Consider the following 20,251-nt stretch of genomic DNA (forward strand, 5'->3'; position numbering starts at 1 on the left):
TGTAAAAAATAAATAAAAACAATTGGTGTTGGACCTTTGAGGAGGGCCGAGGGTGGGCCCCATTATAATAATGGAGAAAATAAACAGGACACTGGACTTAAGAATTGCACATGGCACTCACGACAATAACTCATATGAGCATTATGATTAGGGCATGTTTTTTACTTCACATTGTTAAAAAAATTGTTATACGATCACAAATAACACTCTGTGAGTTTTCTTTTACATGGAGCGCGACACAGCCTAAACTGATATAACAGTACCTCGACTAAATAAAAAATTGGATCAAATGAACTAAGAAATTGTACCCAAAAATGCCAAAGACATGCAAAGAGTACCACCAATTATCATAAAGGAACATGGAATATCACAAACTAATTCAGCCTCAAAAATGCTAAATAATTTCTCTTTGAAAAAGTCCAAAACTCACATATACTGTACTTTGAATTATGAGGTGATCAGTCCCATTTGAAGCAGGGGTTTTTCTAACTTTGTTGCTTTCAACCAGGATTGTACAATAATCTATTTATGACAGGTCAGCGAATGTCCTGATGGGACCCTTTCAACTGCACTCATAGGCAACATGTTGGACTTGACACTTCCAAGACACATTCCTTTCAAGTAGTCAGTAGTGCTCACCCACCTAAGGTTCATGCTAATCATAGCAGGACAGGACTGGCGTAAAGTAGCAAAGCTGAGAGGCGTGCCGGTGCTATAATAGCAGGAAGTGCTGAAGGCCATGAAGGAATCGCATCAACACAGCTCTGGATGGTGTTCTGCGCTGTGATGGTTCTGCTGGGGTCTTTTAAAAGCACTGGGAGCCAAAATGGAGGTCCCACTAAGACACTGAAAGGCCATTCCAGACTGTCTTCCCGAACAATGTAACGCTGTGTTATTTCTTTCCTCTTTAAACTTCAGAGACTGCATTCTCCTTCAATGTTTTTTTAGTTTTTCTCTCCGAGTGTAAGCCCAAAAACACATAGTCCAAATTCTATTCAACAGCAGGAGCCCTGACAATTGATGGCTCCCTCTTAGCCTAGACAAATGTCCACCTTGCCAGGATGGATCCAGTACCAACATCAGATCATTTGATGATCTCTCTCTTTCCATTTCCTGTAAGGCCAAGAGATGCCTAATTTAGTCGGTTGGACAGCCACCTGAATTTCAATGGTCTTAGCCTCCAAGACAGGGCACACGTTTTCCTCTAGCCCCCCCCCCCCCACCTCTAGATATATACTAGCATACTCTAGCCAGTACTACTACCCGTTTTATAAACGCTTTCTGCACATAAATGAAGGTAGGTGTGGACCAGCTGCATGACCTAGCATTAACTGTACCAGCTGGTGTAACCTACGAGTTGAGAGAACCTTCCCCAACATTGTGGTGTCCAGCTTTGTCCAAGCAGAGCTCTCTGATTGGAGGACTGCTGAGCCTCTATACGATTTCTCCTTGAGGTGAATTTGAATACCTGTGCACTTCGTCCATCTGCATCAGGGAAAATCATCCTGAGCCTCCTGGGGCACTTCCTAATGTATGGATCCTATTATGCCAATTTCATGAATGTTGGTTGCACTTCCCCAGTCCCAACAGAACTATAGATATAGCGGCTATAACCTCTAGGTAGACATTTTTGTTTCAGTTTCTATCTGTTAAATATTTCAGTGGTGTTTTTTAGTGTTTTCCCATGTTTGAAAAATATACATATCAGTGACTATTCCTTTTTACTCCATAAAATAATTCACAAAGCCAATGTTAATCCAGTGCATATTAAAAGTTTGCTTTTATTTCTTTTCCCTTTCACTACTATTGTCAATTCTACCATCTTTGTACCCTACACCCACCACTCTCATTTGTGTGCTTTCCATAAATTCTCTTTCCAGGAACATTTCAATATTTCTCTCATCTCCCCCGTCTCCTTTCACAGCACTCAAATTCCACTTCCCGGTAGTTCTAGCTATTGTGAAGGATCTGCATTGATGGAGATGTCTGTATTTAATCAAGATCTGATTGCAAAGATAAATGATGGGCATTTAACAAATGTACCTGCATCTCTCTCCTTCCAACAAGTGGGAAAGATCAGCTCAATGAGCTCTCTGTTAACTTTAAGTCAAAGTCACATTGTCCTGTATTATTACTATTTGATATAGTCCTACACATGCTCTTCTTGGCCACAGGGTTGAAGAAGCCTGCAAAGGAATTAACATGCCTGCTGTTAACCATAGACCACTTGTGACAGCAAACTGTGCTGTATGAAGCAGGAGGTGAGGTATTCAGAAGCCTTATGACCTGCAAAATGCCATGCACCATTTGCCTGTTCAGTTCACAACCTGAATGACCTTTATTTTATATTGTTGGGCTGTGCTTAAGGGATGTTCTGTTTATCTGAAAGTCAGCACAAAGACCGCTAAGCATTGATTTCTACAGATAATGTGGTCTTTTGTTTATGTGAAAGCAGGTTGAGGGATCTGTGCATTTATGTAAGAGTTGCACAAGGGATGTTACCTTTGTGTTATGTGCAACAGGCACTTTTCAAGTGCGTTTTCCGTCTTGGAAGAAACAGTGAGCATAGCTCAATAAGTATATAATGAATTCAATTGTTCCAGCCAGTGGTTTGTTTGGGAGATGTTGTTAAGTGTGGCTAATTTCTCCACCATAAGCTCCAAGCTTCATTTTGGCATGGATGCAGTTGGAATGCATATTGAACCTGGTAATGCTGGGGTTGAATCATTAACTCATTATACAGGAGCACCCAGGCTCAGAGCTGGTCCATGCAACAGTTGTTTTCAAAACATTCTCTGTCTGAAACACATACTGAGACACACAGGCAGTAATTGTTTTTTAGGGGCGAGCACAAAGCGCTCCGTCCCCTGAAGTAATCTCTTTGGGCTTCCAACCACGCCATGTCACGTCAGTCACTTTCATTGGTTCGTGGACTTGCCTTTTAAAATCCGCTTGCTTTCATTTGTGAAAGGCATGCATACGTTATGCCTTTTCCAGTGTTTAGCCCACCTACACAGCACCGGTAAACTACTGAAAACATACAAGGCTCGATGGTTACTTTATCTGTTTAGTTTCCACACAGCGTGATCGCGCTGGGGTTTACATAGCGCAAACTTTTTTTTACCATTTTCAATTTTAGCAGGATCGCGCTGCATTTTACATAGTGCGATTGCACTGCATTTTTTTTTTCTTTTAATTTGGCTGGCAAGAAAAGTCCGGTTAGGAGTTTACAACGCTAATATCTCTAACTCGACAAAAACGAGACCTGTTGCATTGAAAATGCTTGTTCTTGATTGTAAGCTGTACTGCGTACAGCTAATACACTGAATCATACATTTTCTGAGTTAATTTATGTGATGTGGGCAGTGCAGTTTCAGCAAAACCAGCTTATGGACCCCTTCTTAGGCTGTACATGGTCACTGAATATGTTCATGATAGGGCCCCTGATCCTATTGAAGAAGTGAAGGATGCTCTTAGTCATAATTTTCAGGCCATTGTGATGTAAAACCAAGACTAACAGTATTGGGTGCTGCGCTTTAAGGGGGAACATTGCTTCAGGACGCATATGTATGCAAAGTGATATTTGTTGCTTCTATCCCGATACTTAAGCTTGCATAAAGCAAAGCTCCACCCTCTTCTCTGTACAGGAGGATGGTATTTTGATTGTGCTGCTTACCTCAGACAGAGACCAGCTGTTAACATGCAGGCCAGTACAAAGCAACAATCACAGAGCCAAAGCGACATGAAGGGATCATGCGCCAAAAACAGGAGAGCCCATGGACATTGTGGATGGTCACAAAGGCATATGAAGTGGCTTACCACAGTCGAAATGTGCCATCGCCAGAGCGTCCATCACAGTGCAAAGTGCTTATAGATAGTGGTTGCACTTGTACTGCTTTAATACCAGTGAGCATCCAAGCAGTAAAAGGTGCAGCAAAATCCAGTGCTTTCTGTTTCTAATGAAAAGCAAAAATTCCCTTTGGTGGCATCTTATCAGTTATATTTGGTTTTATCTAAACCACAAACCCTGGTTACAGGACTCTTCTCATTAAGTCCCACTCCATCTTAGTTGGCTCGGCAACCCACTGTTAAGTGGCTGTGGGACGAAGAATCGGTGGGCTCTTAGCCCAAATATCTTGTCTGCAAAGTGGCCACATTGAGCCTCCTGAAATTTCTGAATAATGGCAAAGGCTAAGTGTGTCCTAACCTTCAGGCTGGGGTTGCCTTAGTTCTCCACCATCCTTTTGCAACCTAAAAGGGAAGCAGGTTCATTGTTTTCATTGATTGATAGTTGTATTGTCTGGATTTGTGGCGTTCACTGACATCACACTCTGCAGCACTGACTTTGGTTGCTGAGCTCCTTAACTCATGTTGGGCTGTTTGTAAGCTCACATAGACACTGCTGTTGCGATTTCCCTTTATATGCAACAAGGCTAAGCATCTGGTTCTCCGTTACTAGAGACCAGTATGGACTTGGGAAACCTCTGCTTGTTTGCAAGTCAACTACTGCGACAGAGCAGCAATGCCATGCAATTGTAAGTTAAAAATGGATGGCACTAAATTAGCATTTTCCGTTTCATTTAGTTAGGTATTTCTGGGTTACCTAGTTTGCTGACCTCATCTCAGTCCTTTTCCATCAGTACCACCAGTGGTATAATGATTGAATTCTGCCAATCTCTGATGACTCCATTTGTCATAAGTTGTCAGGTCTTACATCACCACTGGCAGCAGTGCTCCTCTGCTGGAACTCAGCTATTAAAATACTCTTCTGGTAACTAAGCAAGCACTGCTATAAACAAAAAGGCGGCTTAGGAGCAGTGGGTCTCTTTAGTGGGCACAGCTTATACCATAGTTTACATGGACACCAAGAGTCCTTGGTGCATGGTTCTCTGCTCATTTCTGGACCTCAGTCAATGCATACAATGACAAGTCACTGTTGCTTCACCTATATAGCTCTCTCCTTCCTATTAAAGGCAGACCTTGGGCCTATGAAAACATTACAGACCCTTTCTGAGACCTCACAGCCCATACCAACATCACCCACTTGGTGTCCCAAATGTATCAGTGTACCTGCCCACTTACATAGAAGATAGACTTTATGATGATTCTGGGTAGTTGAGAGGGAGATGGCATGCCCTAGCTGAGACGCAACCAAAGTTTTATCCCGATCGGCTACTATGCACCAACATGGAATGAATCCAGATAACCATCTACTGTTATTGAGTTAACCAACATCTCTGGAGCCTCCTTACCTGAGGTTCCCCAGCTGGTGCACCGGGTTCAACGGACAGATGAAGCCTTGAAGGGCCTCCATATAATCAGGGCGTCTCATCTGCTCCACCAGAAACTTCATCTGCATCTACGTGTCAGGGTGAGTATGTAACAGAGGGAAAGGAGGGGACAAATTGAGAGAGGAGAAGAGTAAATAAAGCAGAAATACATTGTTTAAATATGAACCACAGTAGACGATACGGTCTAGGAGGCTCAGTCTCCGCTACAGTACTTCAACGAAAGCAGGTTTAGTAAGGCTCTAGGGCAGTATCAATCTGATCTATAATGCCCTTGAGTAGGTGCTATGGGTTCCGCGTGGTCCAGGAAGAGTGGGGGCCAGTTCTACATGCTCACAGAAAGAGGAGGCAGTTGTGTACGGTCCATACACAGCAAGCTCTGGAAGCAGAGGTGTTCACTCGGCTCTCTTTCACCACAAACAGAAGGGCCAGTTCAGAACTGCCCTAAGCATGGGGGTTACTGGTTCTATACTGCATGTGAGAAGAGGGTATAGACCCTGCACTGCTCTAGGGCAGGGCATTTAAGTTTTTTTTCTGCCCAAGAGTGCTTGTTCTGCACTACTTTATTTAGAGGGCATTTGTTTTGTACTACTCTGTGCAAAGGGGTGGCTTGTCTCTATTGCTCAGTATTGTCTGGAAATGGAACCGTACTGCCTTTGGAGAATGGGTACTTTGTCTACTCTAGGTCAAAGGGCTCTCATTTGTTACTGTGCTGGGCTGCTTCTAGTGCTCTCATGGGCTTACTGGATGAATTCCACAACTGCATTGGTTTCTGCGCCTGCACTACCGTAGGTCAGATCGGGTGGTTTTAATAATGGTCTCTCCACTTGTTTCACTCTACCTTCTGGGTCTCATCCTTCTTCTCTTGCTTTAAGATGTCAGTCAAGTTGATGAGCTTCTCCATGGCCTCCACCTGCCGGTTAAGGTGCTTCAGATACATGCCGCAGCCCCTGCAGAAGGCCTCCAGCATCAGGCCAAAACGCTGGCTCACTGTCTTGCTGTGCATCTCTGACCTGGAAAATGTAGAAGCATAATGAGTTACGCCCAACAAATAAGCCTAGTGTACCCTACATTCTGACACACAGGCGCTAAAGCAGGGAATCTGGAGACTATGGTAAGCAACTGAGTTGAGCCTGCTCAGTTTGTGAGATGCACTCTGCAAAGTCCAGTAGAAGAGGTACAGACAGATGTGTGCTTCTGGGGGAATACAAAAGTGCAGCACACAAACCAGTCATGTACTTCTGCCCTCCCACTCTTCCGTACAAATGGCCTTGCAGGACAGCTTCAGTGGGACCTTGCAATGCTGATGGCCCTTTGAATGGTGACTTACTCCATAGCTTTGTGGCCAGGTGCTCAAGATGAGCTCAAGGTTTTCAGTGAAGCAAGATAGCGTGAACATAGGAACAATGGAATAGTGTGCCTACGGAGGCACCACAATCTAGGCCACTTTGTAGCATCAGTTATATTCTAGAGCATTTTTAGTATGAAGGAGTGCCATACCTGGAGACATTTTTCCAACTCTAATAAGTTGAAGGTCTGTAAGAATCTCACCCTCTAGAACCGTGGTACTCAAAGTACGGCCCGTGGGCCGCCAGCGGCCCCACGGACCTACCTTGGCGGCCCGCGGACACGTCGGACAAACGCCATATGATAATGGCCGCCGTACATAAACATAGAAGAGGGCCGCGGGAGCATGCGCAATAGTGGCTTCTTTGCGCATGCTCCCGCAGCCCTCCTCTATGTTTACGTACAGCGGCCATTATCTTATAGCGTTTCCATGATGTCTCCACGTCTGCCCCTATAAGCCCTGCCCCCCCCCCTCCCCCGCTGTCACTTCAGTGCGGCCCTCGGCCGCAAACCATACTGCAATTTTGGCCCCCGAGAAAAAGTTTGTGAGTACCCATGCTCTAGAACAACAGTCATGGCCTTACCTGTTGGTTTGGTAACTGTACTAGCTGCTTTCAGGTGGCTCAGAAAATGTATTGTTTGATTCAACAGGAACTTTCTTCAAACATCATCAGCTATGGTTGCCATTAAGTAACTGTCTATCACGCTCTGGGAAGGAAATGGATTTTTCTCCTCCTTTTAAAAAAAGTCAATATATTTCCCGTTTTTCTACTTATATATACTCATTTCATCTTACATTCGCTTTAACTACTGTCTATTACCGCTCTCCACATGGCTATCAGTTGATTCCCTTTTCTATCTCTATAGCTCTTCTCCCTCTCCCTCTCTCTTTCTTCTTTCTTTATTCAAACTTGGAGTCTTTGATACTATATTGCTGTATAAGCCTAATTCATTTACATGTTTAATATGCATTTATAAGTACAATATTCTTTATTCATATATATTCAGATCTGCATATCTGTTATGGCAATGTTCAGGTAATGTTCTTGTATTTGACTCAATGAAAAATGTCTTTAAAAAAAAATAGAAAATGTATTTGCAGATAATTTAACTAGATCTACTGACTATACGGGAACAAAAATGTTGAACTCACCAACAAGAGAATCCTGCAATGATGAGAAATGGAAGCTTTGTTGTGCCATATTTCAACCTAAATATCTTATCTTTATGTTTCAATGTTAAGATCATTATAAATGTAGCCATCACATTAAGGAGTGTGCTTTGCCAGAGGTCATACATGTAGTGGTATTAGTATGCATCATGCCCGTGTCGCTCCATTGCACACTGCATGGTTTTCCATCCTCTGACTGATGACTGCCACCTTAGAGTTAGATCTGGAGGCTCGCTAGGTCCTTTGTACCACTGATGCCTCCACAGCTGTTGGGTTAGGCTGCCCGGTGCACGGGCACAGTTGGTGTTAATTCTCAATAAGCCATGCCACTAAAAAAGGATAAATAATAATAATGCACTCAATGAGGCCTATTGTCTAAATCTATCATTAAACTTGAAGCTCATGAAAATTAGACCATGCCCATAATACACCATGAGATGTAGGTGCAAAAGGTTTGCGTTGACCACAGGATAAAGATGGAACTGCACTACCCGCATACGGTTATCGAGATGTGACAAGGGCTGTACATCCTCAGAAATTCAGCTGATACACGTGTAAAATATGTCACTGTCTTACCTAACCCTCCACGCAGGACACTTAACCTGTCCGTTGCAGCCTACTTACTTGAGATGCCAGAAGAAGAAGTGGCCAATCCTCTGGTTGGTCAGCGCTTTCTTGATGAGGAACCGTGCAAGGGGGTTATCCAGATATTGTTCATACTTCAGCACCTGAGCAAGGAATGGAAAAGCAGTGGGTAGAGATTGGTACAGCTTCCATAGAATTGGACAGAGTGGAGGTCAGAATGTGCAGCACTTGCAGTCTGGTACTGTGTAAGAGAGAGACAGACAATGTTCAGGATGAGAACCGCTTGCAAGTGGCATCTGTGAAAGGAATGGACAGACAGTGATCAGGATGGGCACCACTTGCTGCAGCATCTGTGTAAGGACTGGGCAGAAAGGAGTCATTATGGGCACAGCCTACAGACAGCACCTGTGTAAGGATAGGGCAAACAATGGCCAAGGTACAGACCAGCAAGGACCAGAAAGACAGTAGTCAGGCTAGCACTGCATTCAGGCAGCATCTGTGGAAGGACTGAACAGACGGGGTCAAGCTTGGCACCACTCTCAATCAGCACCTGTACCAGGACTGGGCAGACGGGACGGGCACCACATGCAGCAAGGACTGGAAAGACTTGGGTCAGGCCTGGCACAACAAGAATGCAGAATGTGTGGAAAATCTGGGCTGTCAGGGTCAGGACACACTGCTTAAAGGCAGAATATGTACAAGGGCTGGCGAGGCAGGGGTTAGGATGGGCACTATATTCAGGCCACATCTGTGTAAGGACTGAACTGACAGGGGTCGCAGTACAGATCGGCAAGGACTGGACAGACATAGGGCAGAAGGGGCCCCATGCAGGAAGTATCTGCTCAAAGGCTGGATATATAAGGCTCAGGTTGCCCACTGCTTGCAAGAAGAATCTGAACAAGGCCTGGACTGAGAGTGGTCAGGCTGGGAAATCTCATGCAGCCATCAAGATAGCATCTGGGCAAGGACTGGAGAGACAGTCAAGATGGGCACTGCAGGCAGACCGTGGCCTGGCAATGACTGGACATACAAGGATCTGCATAGACAGTGGGAAGGACTGGGCAGGCTGGTTAATTTGGGCAATGCATGAAGGCGGCATCTGAGTAAGGACTAGACACACAAGGACACACTGGGCATCACTTGCAGGCAGAATCAGTAGAGGGATGGACCAAGTGGGGTCAGGATGGGCAGTTACTTGCAGCCTGCATCTGTGCATGGACTGGACAGACAGGGGGTCAAGAAAGCCACCGCATACATGTGGACTGGACCGACAGGGGTCAGGTTGGCCATCTTTTGCAAGAAGAATCTGTATACGTATTGGACCGAAAGGAGTTAGGACAGGCACCGCATGCAGCATCTGTTCAGGGACTAGACAAACTGGGGTCAGTATAAGCACTGTATGAAGTCATCATCTGTGCAAAGACTGGACAGATGCGTCCGGATGGGCACCGTATGCAGCGTCTGTGCAAGGACTGGACAGACAGAGGTTTCGGATGGGCACCGCATGCATGTAGCATCTGTGCAAGGATTGGACAGAAAATGGCCAGGATGAACAGAGCATCAGGCAGCATAAGGATGGGCAAAGCTTGCAGGCAGCATCTGGTAAAGGACTGGTCATGATGGGCAAACACTGCATTCAGCATTTGCTTAGGGGCTGGACAGATGGGTCAGGATGGGCAAAGCTTGTAGTCGGCATGTGTGAGTAGTATCCTGGTCAGAGGGGGCACAACAGCAGGAGGCACAAGTGGGTGCAAGTAATGGACTTTTAGTGAAAGGAGTAGGGCCATAGCAGCAACAACACTCTTTAAGGGGCAGGACAAGCAGGGCACCACTACAGTTAAGCACATTCCATCAGGGTAGGGACCATGGCACAGGGTAGACAGCCAGATGCCGAACTCTTCACCAAAAGGATCATTGCCATCTTTGACCATTTAATGCCTGAAGCACCCCCGTCGCCTGCTCCCACCTCAAAACCCCCGTTTCTCTATCAAGCCCATCGTACCTGGACAAGCTGGATCAGATACTGTGACAGCTTGTCATCCGTCAGGCCCTTCACCAAGCACTTTAAGGCAAACTCACGCACCACTGGATCTGGAAAGTTGCAATCTAGCAGCTCCAGGGAGAGCTCGGGCTTGATGAGTGGCCATTCCCTCAGCAGGCAGTACATCTGAGAGGGGAGAGAAGAGGTGCAATGAGGAATGGGTCACCAGATCCCTCAAAAGGCAGGGGACAGAGAAGGAGTAGTGTAACACAGACAGAACCAGAGTCCTGGCATGCAGGACAACCCCAACAACTGTGACATGCAGACTTGGATCCAACAGGAGAACCCTTCATTCCAACTAGCAGACACACCCATTAAGCAGACCTACCCAAAGTTTTATCTGCAGGACACTTGAGTGATACACTCCACCAACGGTCGGTCTTTACTACACCTAATCACAACCCTGCATACTTCTAACCAGATAAAGGTCATCCTGTCCAGCCTGAAAGATGTTTTCCCCAAAGTACATGTCGGTAATGGCAAAAACAAGTTTGCGTATTGGGTGCATTACTCTTTTTACTTTACATAGCAGACTTATCAAACTACCCAAGTCTTTCAGAAGGCTTACCATCAAAACTGGATGGCCTGCCTATCACTTACCTTGCATACCCTGGCGATTTTGTGGTCCTTTGTTTTTAAGCCCTTTGGCTCTCCAGGCCCAACTAATGAACTTGGATGTATTGAACCTTGCCAATGGCCTTACCATTAATGCCCCTATAAGAAAAAGTTTGTCATGTGGGAAGGAGGTAAAGCGTCTTAGATGGCATTTAAAGAATCTCCCAATTGGAATAGTCTTCACTTATCAGTATCTTGGTACTACAATTGACTCCAAACACACCTGGTCCTCTCATGCTGAGAAAGTAAAAACAAAGCTCACGCAGTCACGAAAGAAGTCAAACACATTTCTGCCACCTACGGCAGATGGGCAATCGTGCCTTCGCTGGCCTTGAATGCCAAACTCCTCCCAACCCTTTTTTACGCTGCAATGATACTCCCAGCCAAACTAATCAACATCTTCAATACAATTTACATGCAGAATGTCAGGCTGTTACTCAATTTATAATCTTCTACTCCTTAGGTAATGTTACCCCTAGAATTTATTTTAAAAACTGCAAACATCATTTACATGGCCTCTCTTACCAATTACTTATTTGATTGTCAGAACACACGAGGGCATGCTATGAAAATGGATCTTTAGCAAGCTCTCTAATAATAACTCAAAACGTGCTAACCTGATTGTCTGCTGTCAAGACTTTCCAATGTAACAGTCTCCCCTCCCTGAATACTCCATCCATCCTCCAAAGAGGGTCTGGCAAGCATTTAGTATAGGCTCCTTTATCTCAGTTTGGCTGAGAAAAATATCTTAAAGTATTCGTCACACAAAAGAACGGCCATTTAGTTTTGACAGCTTTCAAGAAGCAGAACAACCTTACCTTGATATGGAGAAGCTGTCAAGATTAAATGTATGCTATTCTGCTTTTGTACATTCCAGTCTCTGAACTCAAGGGCTCTTGGAACATCACGCTGCAAGTTATGCGGCTACAGATCAGAGACCTTGGAACATATAGTATGAATCTGCCCTTGCTAACTGGACCCGAGAATTAAATATCTTCTTCAAGCTTTTATCGACTGATGCACGCTGCACATCAACTTAAAACTTAGCCGACTACCGGAATTAATGTTACGCTTAGTGTATTAAGTAGGGTTTTTATATGTTACAAGCCGTTCGATTATTGCACATGTATTGCTTTTAAATGTACAATGGATTTTGTAATTGATTGATTTTAATACAATATACCTATTACTCTCAACCAACACATCAACTTCTCCAACATGCCGAGTCTCTGAATGCAAACAGCCACCCATAGACCCGGCTGTACAAGCAGACTCTGCAAACCTGGAGCTCCACTCTAACGCACAGACTCCTCCCAAAATGCACACCCGTCAAGTATAGCGCCCTATCACACATGCACACCTCATCGACACAGACCACCTCAGCGTGTCACAACTTTTAAAAAGCTTGTGACTTTACAGGGGCCAATTACGTGGTTTGTTTCTCTACAATTTTTGCTTTAGCTTTGACTAAGCAATGGCTATTGGTTCTAATCGGATTCTTGTCTGGGTTAGGGCATGAGGGCCGCTAACAGAGTCCACAGCTGCAGCGCCTCCTCTCTGTGGAGGATCTCCAACTCCATGAAGCATGTGCCCGTGTCTTTCAGCCTCTTGCCACCATCTTCATGAGCGGCTTGAAGACCCAGCACCAAGGTGCCCAGCATGAGCCTGCCATTGCCTGCGCCCTTTTAAAGTTACCTGCAGCACCTGCATGCATCTGTCCTTCTATTAAATTAGAACATGGTCAGCCATGAAACATGATAAAGTAACTTCATATGTTTTTTTTTATTACTGAATCATGCCTAACTCTACAATGTTCACATTTCTGAAAGACCCAGAGTTTACAAAATTCTGTGCTAACATAGAACATAATAAGTAGGAGCACAGGGTGTCCTGACTGTCCAGGAGGTTAGTGGCATGTCTGGGAAACTATATTTACAAAGTGTACATCTGCCGGCCACATCTCTTGGCTTCGAAACACTAAAGCATGTTTGTGTGAAACATTGAAATATTCAGTTTCCTCACGGATTTCGTTTTATCCATACTGGCCTGCGTCCTCTGCAGAAGAGCATTTCACAGCGGAAGGCACAGAGCAGAAAATGAACTATTGCCCACCCCATTCCATCATTAGAAACCACAAGGAACCAGCTAGATTAATCCAAATTACAAAGGGCCCTACTACAAACCCCAGTGGGGGTTAAAAGGTCTTTCACACACATTTTGTGGCATGCTGCAGCATAGGCTCCTGTGACCAGAATGACAGTGCCTCTGGATGGGCTAAACTTTGAGGGAAGAAGTAGGGTGGAAATGTAGCTTCTCGTCTGTTATCATTCAAGGTATAAACTACAACCAGGTCTTTTCTAGTCTGAAGCCAGTTTGAAAGGCTTTTCATAGATTATTTCCCTTGATGTATGACTTGATTTGGTTAATTAACACTTGCTCCCAAATCTTTGCTGGGATGTGAATATTTGTGACAGTATCTGATATATCAGTTTTGAAAAGCTGCAGAACTAGTGACTCTGTATGTGACCAAGGGCCTCAAAAGTGATACATGAAAAAAGCATCTGTAATTCCACACTGCCCTGTGTGTTGCCATCTGTGGCACTGTATGTAGGGGTGTGTTCTGCATGGTGAAAGGGTGTGCCCCCCCCCGCCCTGAGTGCCTGACAGCATGTGAGCCTGGTATCCTTCTGCTGGGACCCTAATGCCCCTTGCATGGTAGAAAGGTGTGTACCTGTCCTCAGAGCCGGACTTCATGTGAAACCCATAGTCTGACTTTATGTTGGGCCTGCACCCAAAGGACCCAGCATGAACAGAAAGGCTGAGGCCCGTATATGTTATGTTATGTTATTTTTATTTGTACCGCGCACAGCTGCCCCAGCAAAGGGGCGTCCCGGCGCTTTGAGAAGGTAAACACAACACAGCACTAAAAGCGGGCAAAAGAAGACAAAACACAACAGATAAGCTTAGACAAATAAAAAGGTCTTAATAGCCCGCCTAAACTGAAGGAGCTCATCAATGGCCCGGATTTGTGGAGGAAGAGAATTCCACCAACTCGCTGCCAGGACTCGAAAAGAGCGGCCCCCAATTCTGCTCAGCTTAAAGCGCGGAACCACTGCTAAGTTCTGGCCTAACGATCTAAGAGTGCGAGAGGGAACATAAGGAATCAGCAATTTCTCCATGATTTGCGGGGAAGTACCCTTTAAGATTTTAAATGCAAAACAGAGAACCTTAAATCTAATCCTCTGCTGCACAGGGAGCCAGTGGAGAGAGCGCAGAGTATTGGACACCGAACATCGCCTGGGGAGACCAGTCACCAGTCGGGCCGCAGCGTTTTGAACCCGCTGGAGCCGCCGAAATTCTGACTGGTTTATCCCCGCCAGTAGGGAGTTGGCATAGTCCAACCTAGACAGCACTGATGCTTGAACCACCAGCTGTCTTGTAGGTGCATCAAAGAATTTGAGGATAGGTCGAAGTCCTCTGATGATGCCATAGCAAGAAGCCGCCACCTTCTTGGTATGACAGATGAAACTCAGAGAAGAATCAAACCATACCCCCAAGTTTTTTATCTCTGCCGCTGGGAGGGGAGTCACACCCAACTCCGAAGGCCACCATTTATCATCCCACAAAACCACCTGTTTACCAACCACCATAATCTCCGTCTTTTTGGTGTTTAACTGGAGACAGTTGGATTTCATCCAGTTAGCCACTTCCCGCAGACCATCACAAAACCTGGGAGCCTCCAGGTCTGAGTCCCCACTCAGTGTGACCGCCAGCTGCGTATCATCTGCGTAGGATACCATGGTTAGGCCCCACCGCTTGACGACCGCAGCCAACGGTCTCACATACAGATTGAAAAGGGTAAGGGAAACACAAGGTCCACAACCTGTTCTGTCGACAGGAAGGGTGCGCGGAGCATGACTTTATAACCAACATGAGACTGCTGTCAATCTCCTGGGATAACCTACAGCACTGTTGGCAGCGTGCAGTTTTGTGAATCAGTTACCTTGAATGAACAAATGAACGGCTGGATTCACAAACTGCACAGAGCATCCTGGCTCCACGATACCAGATATCCTCTCAAACTGAGCCTTACCGTAAAGTGAACAGAAACATTTTTACAACTTTCTGGAAAGGGGGGTCATTTCAAATAGCCCGTAGCCCTACCAGAAGATTGTTTCATACCTGGGAGGCTAAGACAGAAAAAGAAGAAACGTGTCTCCCAACGTGTCTGTGTTGGAGCGCCACATTCACGACAGCTTCTACGAAACAACGAGTTCTCCTTGGCCTATAATGCCTAATTCTCTCTAAAAGATATTGTGGGCCCGACTTTTTAGAAAGCCTGATGGGCCAGCACTAAAGATGTAAAGAAAATATTTTTAATAGGAAGCCTCTGAAGCTCAGATAGGTGATTAGACATATAAGTACTGCTGGGAGGTTCAATAACATCTGTGCTGCCACATTTTGGGTCACTTGTAAAGGCTTAGCAAGAAAACCCAGTAGGTCCAGGTAAAGAACATTTACATAATTCAGCCTGGATGTAATTCGGCATGGATCACCACATGTTGGGCCTTGAATGGCAGCAGAATATTACCCTTCAACTGCCGAAATAAGAGATTTAAAAGAAAGTTGGTGGTCGAATCTTACTCCCAAATTCCACACCACCAATAAGAGAGGGTGAGGGTGAAGAGGGACGGAGTGCTGATGGCCAACAGTTGTTCCACCAATCAGAAGAGTCAGAACCGAACCATAAGATTTCAATTTCATCTGAAGTGCACTGTACATTAATTACTACTTCCAATTAAAACTGCTCTCGCACGTTTTAAAAAGATTCCTGAATGGCCAATTGGCCACACTTACAGGTAAGGGGAAGTTGAGTATCATCAACATAAGAGATTATCTGAACGCCATAACACTTACCCAAAGCAGCCAGAGTGTACATGTATATGTTGACAATGTTGGCTCCAAGATGAACCCTGTGGTACTCCCAGGCTTAGAGATTCAGAAGAGGAAGAGTACGGGGCCATCCAAGCGGCTTGTCTTCTATTGCTAAGGATGAAGTTAATGCAGTCCCAGACCAGGCCTCTCACTCCGACGTCACTAAGACTTTGTAGAAGAGTGGCGTAGGAGACCGTATCTGAGACCGCTGGTACAGCCAATGAAATCAGAACAGCATTGTGACCTTTATCCTGTATAGGCTTAAAGTAAATAATGATTTCCAAAATTGTTTTTTTCCGTACTGTGCCGAGAACGAAAGCCCAATTTGGAAGGATGCAAAAGCCTATTCTTCTCCAAATACTCTAAGAGGCTATTGACATTTGTTTCAAGAATTTTGGCTGCACCAGGTAGTAAAGAGATGGATCTAATGTTCGACAGTTGGGACGTATGTGGAAGGGTTGTTTTTTTTGGGGAGAAGAGTTAATTTAGCCCGTTTCCAAGTACTTATAATGTGTGCTATTTGCAAAGAGATGTTGAAAAGCGGATTTTAAACTGGATTATTGATCTCTGCAGCCTTAGCTAGTACAGCATTTACAGCTCAGCTCAGGATGGCCTTATTACACTCCTCCAACAGGCCTAAAATGAGGCGCAGTACAAGCAGGGGGTGAGGAAGGACCTCCCACCGCAGTATCAATGGTATGTAACCCTGGCGAGGAACATAGATTGTGTCAGATTTTAATTTTTAAAAAATCAGCTAGTTTGGTACAAACACCCAGACACACATTAATAGGCAAATTAACCGCATGTGGTTTTATGAAAGTGTTTACAAATTTAAAGATCTCTCAATGCTTACTGGCAGCCACATTGATTTTATCCACAAAAAGTACTTTGGGGAATGTTTCCACCACATTCTTACCCTTTGCTTGCATTTCGTTTTCTCCTCAGCTAATTGAGCTGTGAACCATGAGCTGAACATGCCCGTTTCTTGCGGGTAACTGCTTTCAGCAGGCAAACTTACCTATGGCTAACTGCACCCAGGGATTGACAACCTGGGCATCAATGTTCTCATCATATACCAAACAGGGAGTAGAGGTAGAGAGAAGTTTAATCACAGGCCTTGATTTCATGCCAAGCCCGCACAAAGAGCTCTGCATCAACAGGCTTGTAAACTAGAATTGATCTTAGTAGGCCACGGAATGGACTCCAGTAGTGATCCGACCACGTTACCACCTTAGGATTGTCTACCGCTAGCGAGATGTTTAAAAAAATCATATCAGTTGTATGCCCAAATTCAAGGATGCCAGCAAACCAACAAGTAAAGAGGCCAAACTCTCTCAAGTTATCAACATGCAAATTAAAATCCACCAAAAAGGTAAAATTACCACACTGCACAATTTTAGGGGCCAGAGCTTAAATTATTCAAAGCACCAGCAAAATATGTTTGAGATAAGGAGATTCAGACACCCAAGGCCTCTTCCTCTTTCAGTTCCCCACATGAGAAGGTGGCACCCTTAAGATCATGTTTATAGGCAATGGAAAGACCGCCTCCCCTTAAATCCTTCCTATTCAAGTGCACAGAGGCAGAATTACCCTGAAAAGCCATTTGGTTATCTGGAGCTGATGACTCTTCCATTCATGCTTCAGTCATAAACACAACATGTAACCGAGTCTCCCCTAGCAAGTTGTTAATATACAGTGCTTGTTTGCAAAACAAATGAATATTAATTAGAGCAGTTTTCACATACATGCCACCTCTCTCCTTGGGCTCCCCTCTTACGATCAGACCCCCTTTCCTGGTTGAGTGAAGATTGCTATTTACTCTCCTGAATGGAGTAAAGTTCTGATTTAGTGTGACCCCCCAAAACAATTGCCCAGATATTCAGCGTGCATATCGAGTATGTGTATGTGCAGTGGATGTCTATGGGTCCAGGTCTGGGATGACACAAGATGGAGGGTGGATACAGGTTCCTCAGGCAGTGGAAGTTTATTCACTGTATTCTTGTGGCTGAAGGTTGGAATCCCAGACTCGGAAGTGAGCGAAGATAGAGCCAGAGCTACCTTTAGAAATCCCATTAAGTCCTTGTTAGAAAAGGGATGCTTATTAGTTCTTCCCAAGCACTGCCATATACAAGAGGATATGGGTGGATCAGCAGCTTATATTATTAAAGGGAAGACAATTTACAGTCAGGTCCTTTCCTTTTGTCTATCCACGACAGCCAGACTTCCAGAGGTGAGGTACATCACATGGAGTATGGACTTCCTGCTGGAGGAGCAAAGGGTCTGCTTAGGAACTTTGAGACTGCCTGCCTTCTGCGCAGAAAGGAAGGGAGAGTGCCTGACTCCGCAAGAAGAGAGACTTTTCAGGAGAAGAAAGCCAGTGTGCAAACATAAAAATGTGGGCTGCAGAGGGAGTGAAGTTGTTGGAAAATGGGTTATTGGTAAAGACAGGTAAGTACGTACACTTAGCAATAGGCCACTAACCTCCACTTAGGTCCAGTTAGGTCTCAGTAAATTAAACCCAGCTCAACCTTTTTACCTTCCGACTTAGTCGTTTTTTCGAGGTGAAAATCCTTCGACCGGGGCAAACCTGGATCTTGATCACACGTCCTTGGAGCCCTTCTCGGATACGCTGGCTGGGAGTTCCCGGTCAACTTCCTACGTTCGGACTTCGTCCCGGTGAAGAAAATCTCCAAAAAAGAGACTAACCTGCAAATCAGGCTGGGTCACGTTTGAGGCAAGCCGACTAGAGTTGCTGCAGCGGGTCGGTCCCTCTATGGAGCTTTTTTCCAAAAGTTCTCCAAAGTTCTCCAAACTTCTGGATCTTCTCCCAGATGTTCTTTTACGGTTCTTTTGGGGTCCACAGCTCACCCCAAGGTTCCAGAAGCTCTGAGATGCTCCTTGGGGGTGTGGACTACAACTCCAAGAATGCACCTGGCACAAACTCCTTTTTGGCCACTGGGCAGTGGTCAGCTGGTTGGTTTCGTCAGGAGTTGGTGCAGGGGACTCTAGTTAGCAATTTTTCACATGTAGCAAACAGGGAGTCCCTCCTTGAACCAGTTGAAGCCAGGCAAAGTCCTTCTTGTAGTGAAGCCCAAGTGTGCAGCTGGTGCAGTCCTTCAGAGTGCAGGGTCCAGGTGCAGGCCAGGGGTCCAGCAGGGCAGTCCTTCTCCTGTGGTTCTTCCTTGTTGGAATCTGATGGGGATCTGAGGTGTGGGTGCAGGTCTGCCAGTTTTATCCTTGCTCCTGGGTGAAAAACAGGGGGGTCCTGGTTCTCCAATCAGGGGCAGGGTCCTTCCCCCTGTGATGACCACTTCCTGGGAAGTGTGGCAAAAATCAATCCCAGGGAGCAACATTCCTCAAAAATCCATCATGGCTGAAAGTAATTTTTGGAGGTTACATCTGGCTGAGCTCACCCACTGGTGTGGCTAAAAATCCTAAACACACCCCTCTCCTAATCTAATCAAGGGGGCACCTAATTGTCTGGGTTTGCAGGATGTGGGGGTGTTGCTGGGTTGCTCCAAATGTCCTTCTCTGCCTTTGAAGACCAGTTTGGCAGCCCTCCCCCTTCCTGTCTCACCATCTGCTGAGGGGAGATCTCCACCCACAGGCACATCTCTTTGTGTGAAGCCAGGCCACTTCACATCTCATCAAGGCAGCCTGGCCAGGCTGCCAGAGGCTGGCCAATCAGAGCACAGCAGCAAAAACACTGCAGGGCTGAAGTTGGCAACTTTTTAGGTAAAGTTTATAACTCTTTACCTGAATAAGTTATATTAAATCCAACCACTGGAAGTTTTTGGATTAATTATAACAATTTGGTACCAAACTATTGGTAACTGTTAATTAAGGGGACTTTTAAAATTAAAATAAAAAGTCTCCCCATTCTAGCCTGTGGAGGCTATTCACTACAATGAGGGAAAAACAAATTTGGCTGTTTTTACCTCACCAGGGATATAAAACTATCTTATAAGGTCCCTGCTTATAGTTACATGGCACCCAGCCCCAGGGGCACATAGGGCACACCTTTGGGGTGACTTATATGTACAAATAAGGTAGTTTAAGACTTTTGGAACTACTTTTAATTCCAAAGTCGAATTTGCATATAACTTTAATTTAAAAGCAGACAGCAAGGCAGGCCTGCCTTTAAAAGGACACTGGGCACCGCAGCAGTGCACCCATGGGTGCACTATCTATGCTGGGGTCCCTAAACCTACATGCCCTACCATAGGGATTTATAGGTAGGTTGACGTAGCCAATTATAATTAGCCTAAT

The 20,251-nt window shown here is 45.2% G+C and overlaps 1 protein-coding gene across 1 annotated transcript in view; it reads right to left on the reverse strand.

Moving 5' to 3' along the window:
* Window positions 1-20,251, reverse strand: part of LOC138266898 (phosphatidylinositol 4,5-bisphosphate 3-kinase catalytic subunit alpha isoform-like) — a 146,995-nt gene that overhangs the window by 39,035 nt on the left and 87,709 nt on the right. The window contains exons 13-16 of the mRNA XM_069215630.1: window positions 10,394-10,558; window positions 8,431-8,534; window positions 6,130-6,301; window positions 5,253-5,359 (exon numbers count right to left, since the gene is read on the reverse strand). Of these exons, the coding sequence (XP_069071731.1) occupies window positions 5,253-5,359; window positions 6,130-6,301; window positions 8,431-8,534; window positions 10,394-10,558 (548 nt within the window). The remainder of the gene's footprint in view (window positions 1-5,252; window positions 5,360-6,129; window positions 6,302-8,430; window positions 8,535-10,393; window positions 10,559-20,251) is intronic.

The sequence above is a fragment of the Pleurodeles waltl genome, chromosome 12 (assembly GCF_031143425.1).
Source record: "Pleurodeles waltl isolate 20211129_DDA chromosome 12, aPleWal1.hap1.20221129, whole genome shotgun sequence".
Lineage (NCBI taxonomy): Eukaryota > Metazoa > Chordata > Amphibia > Caudata > Salamandridae > Pleurodeles > Pleurodeles waltl.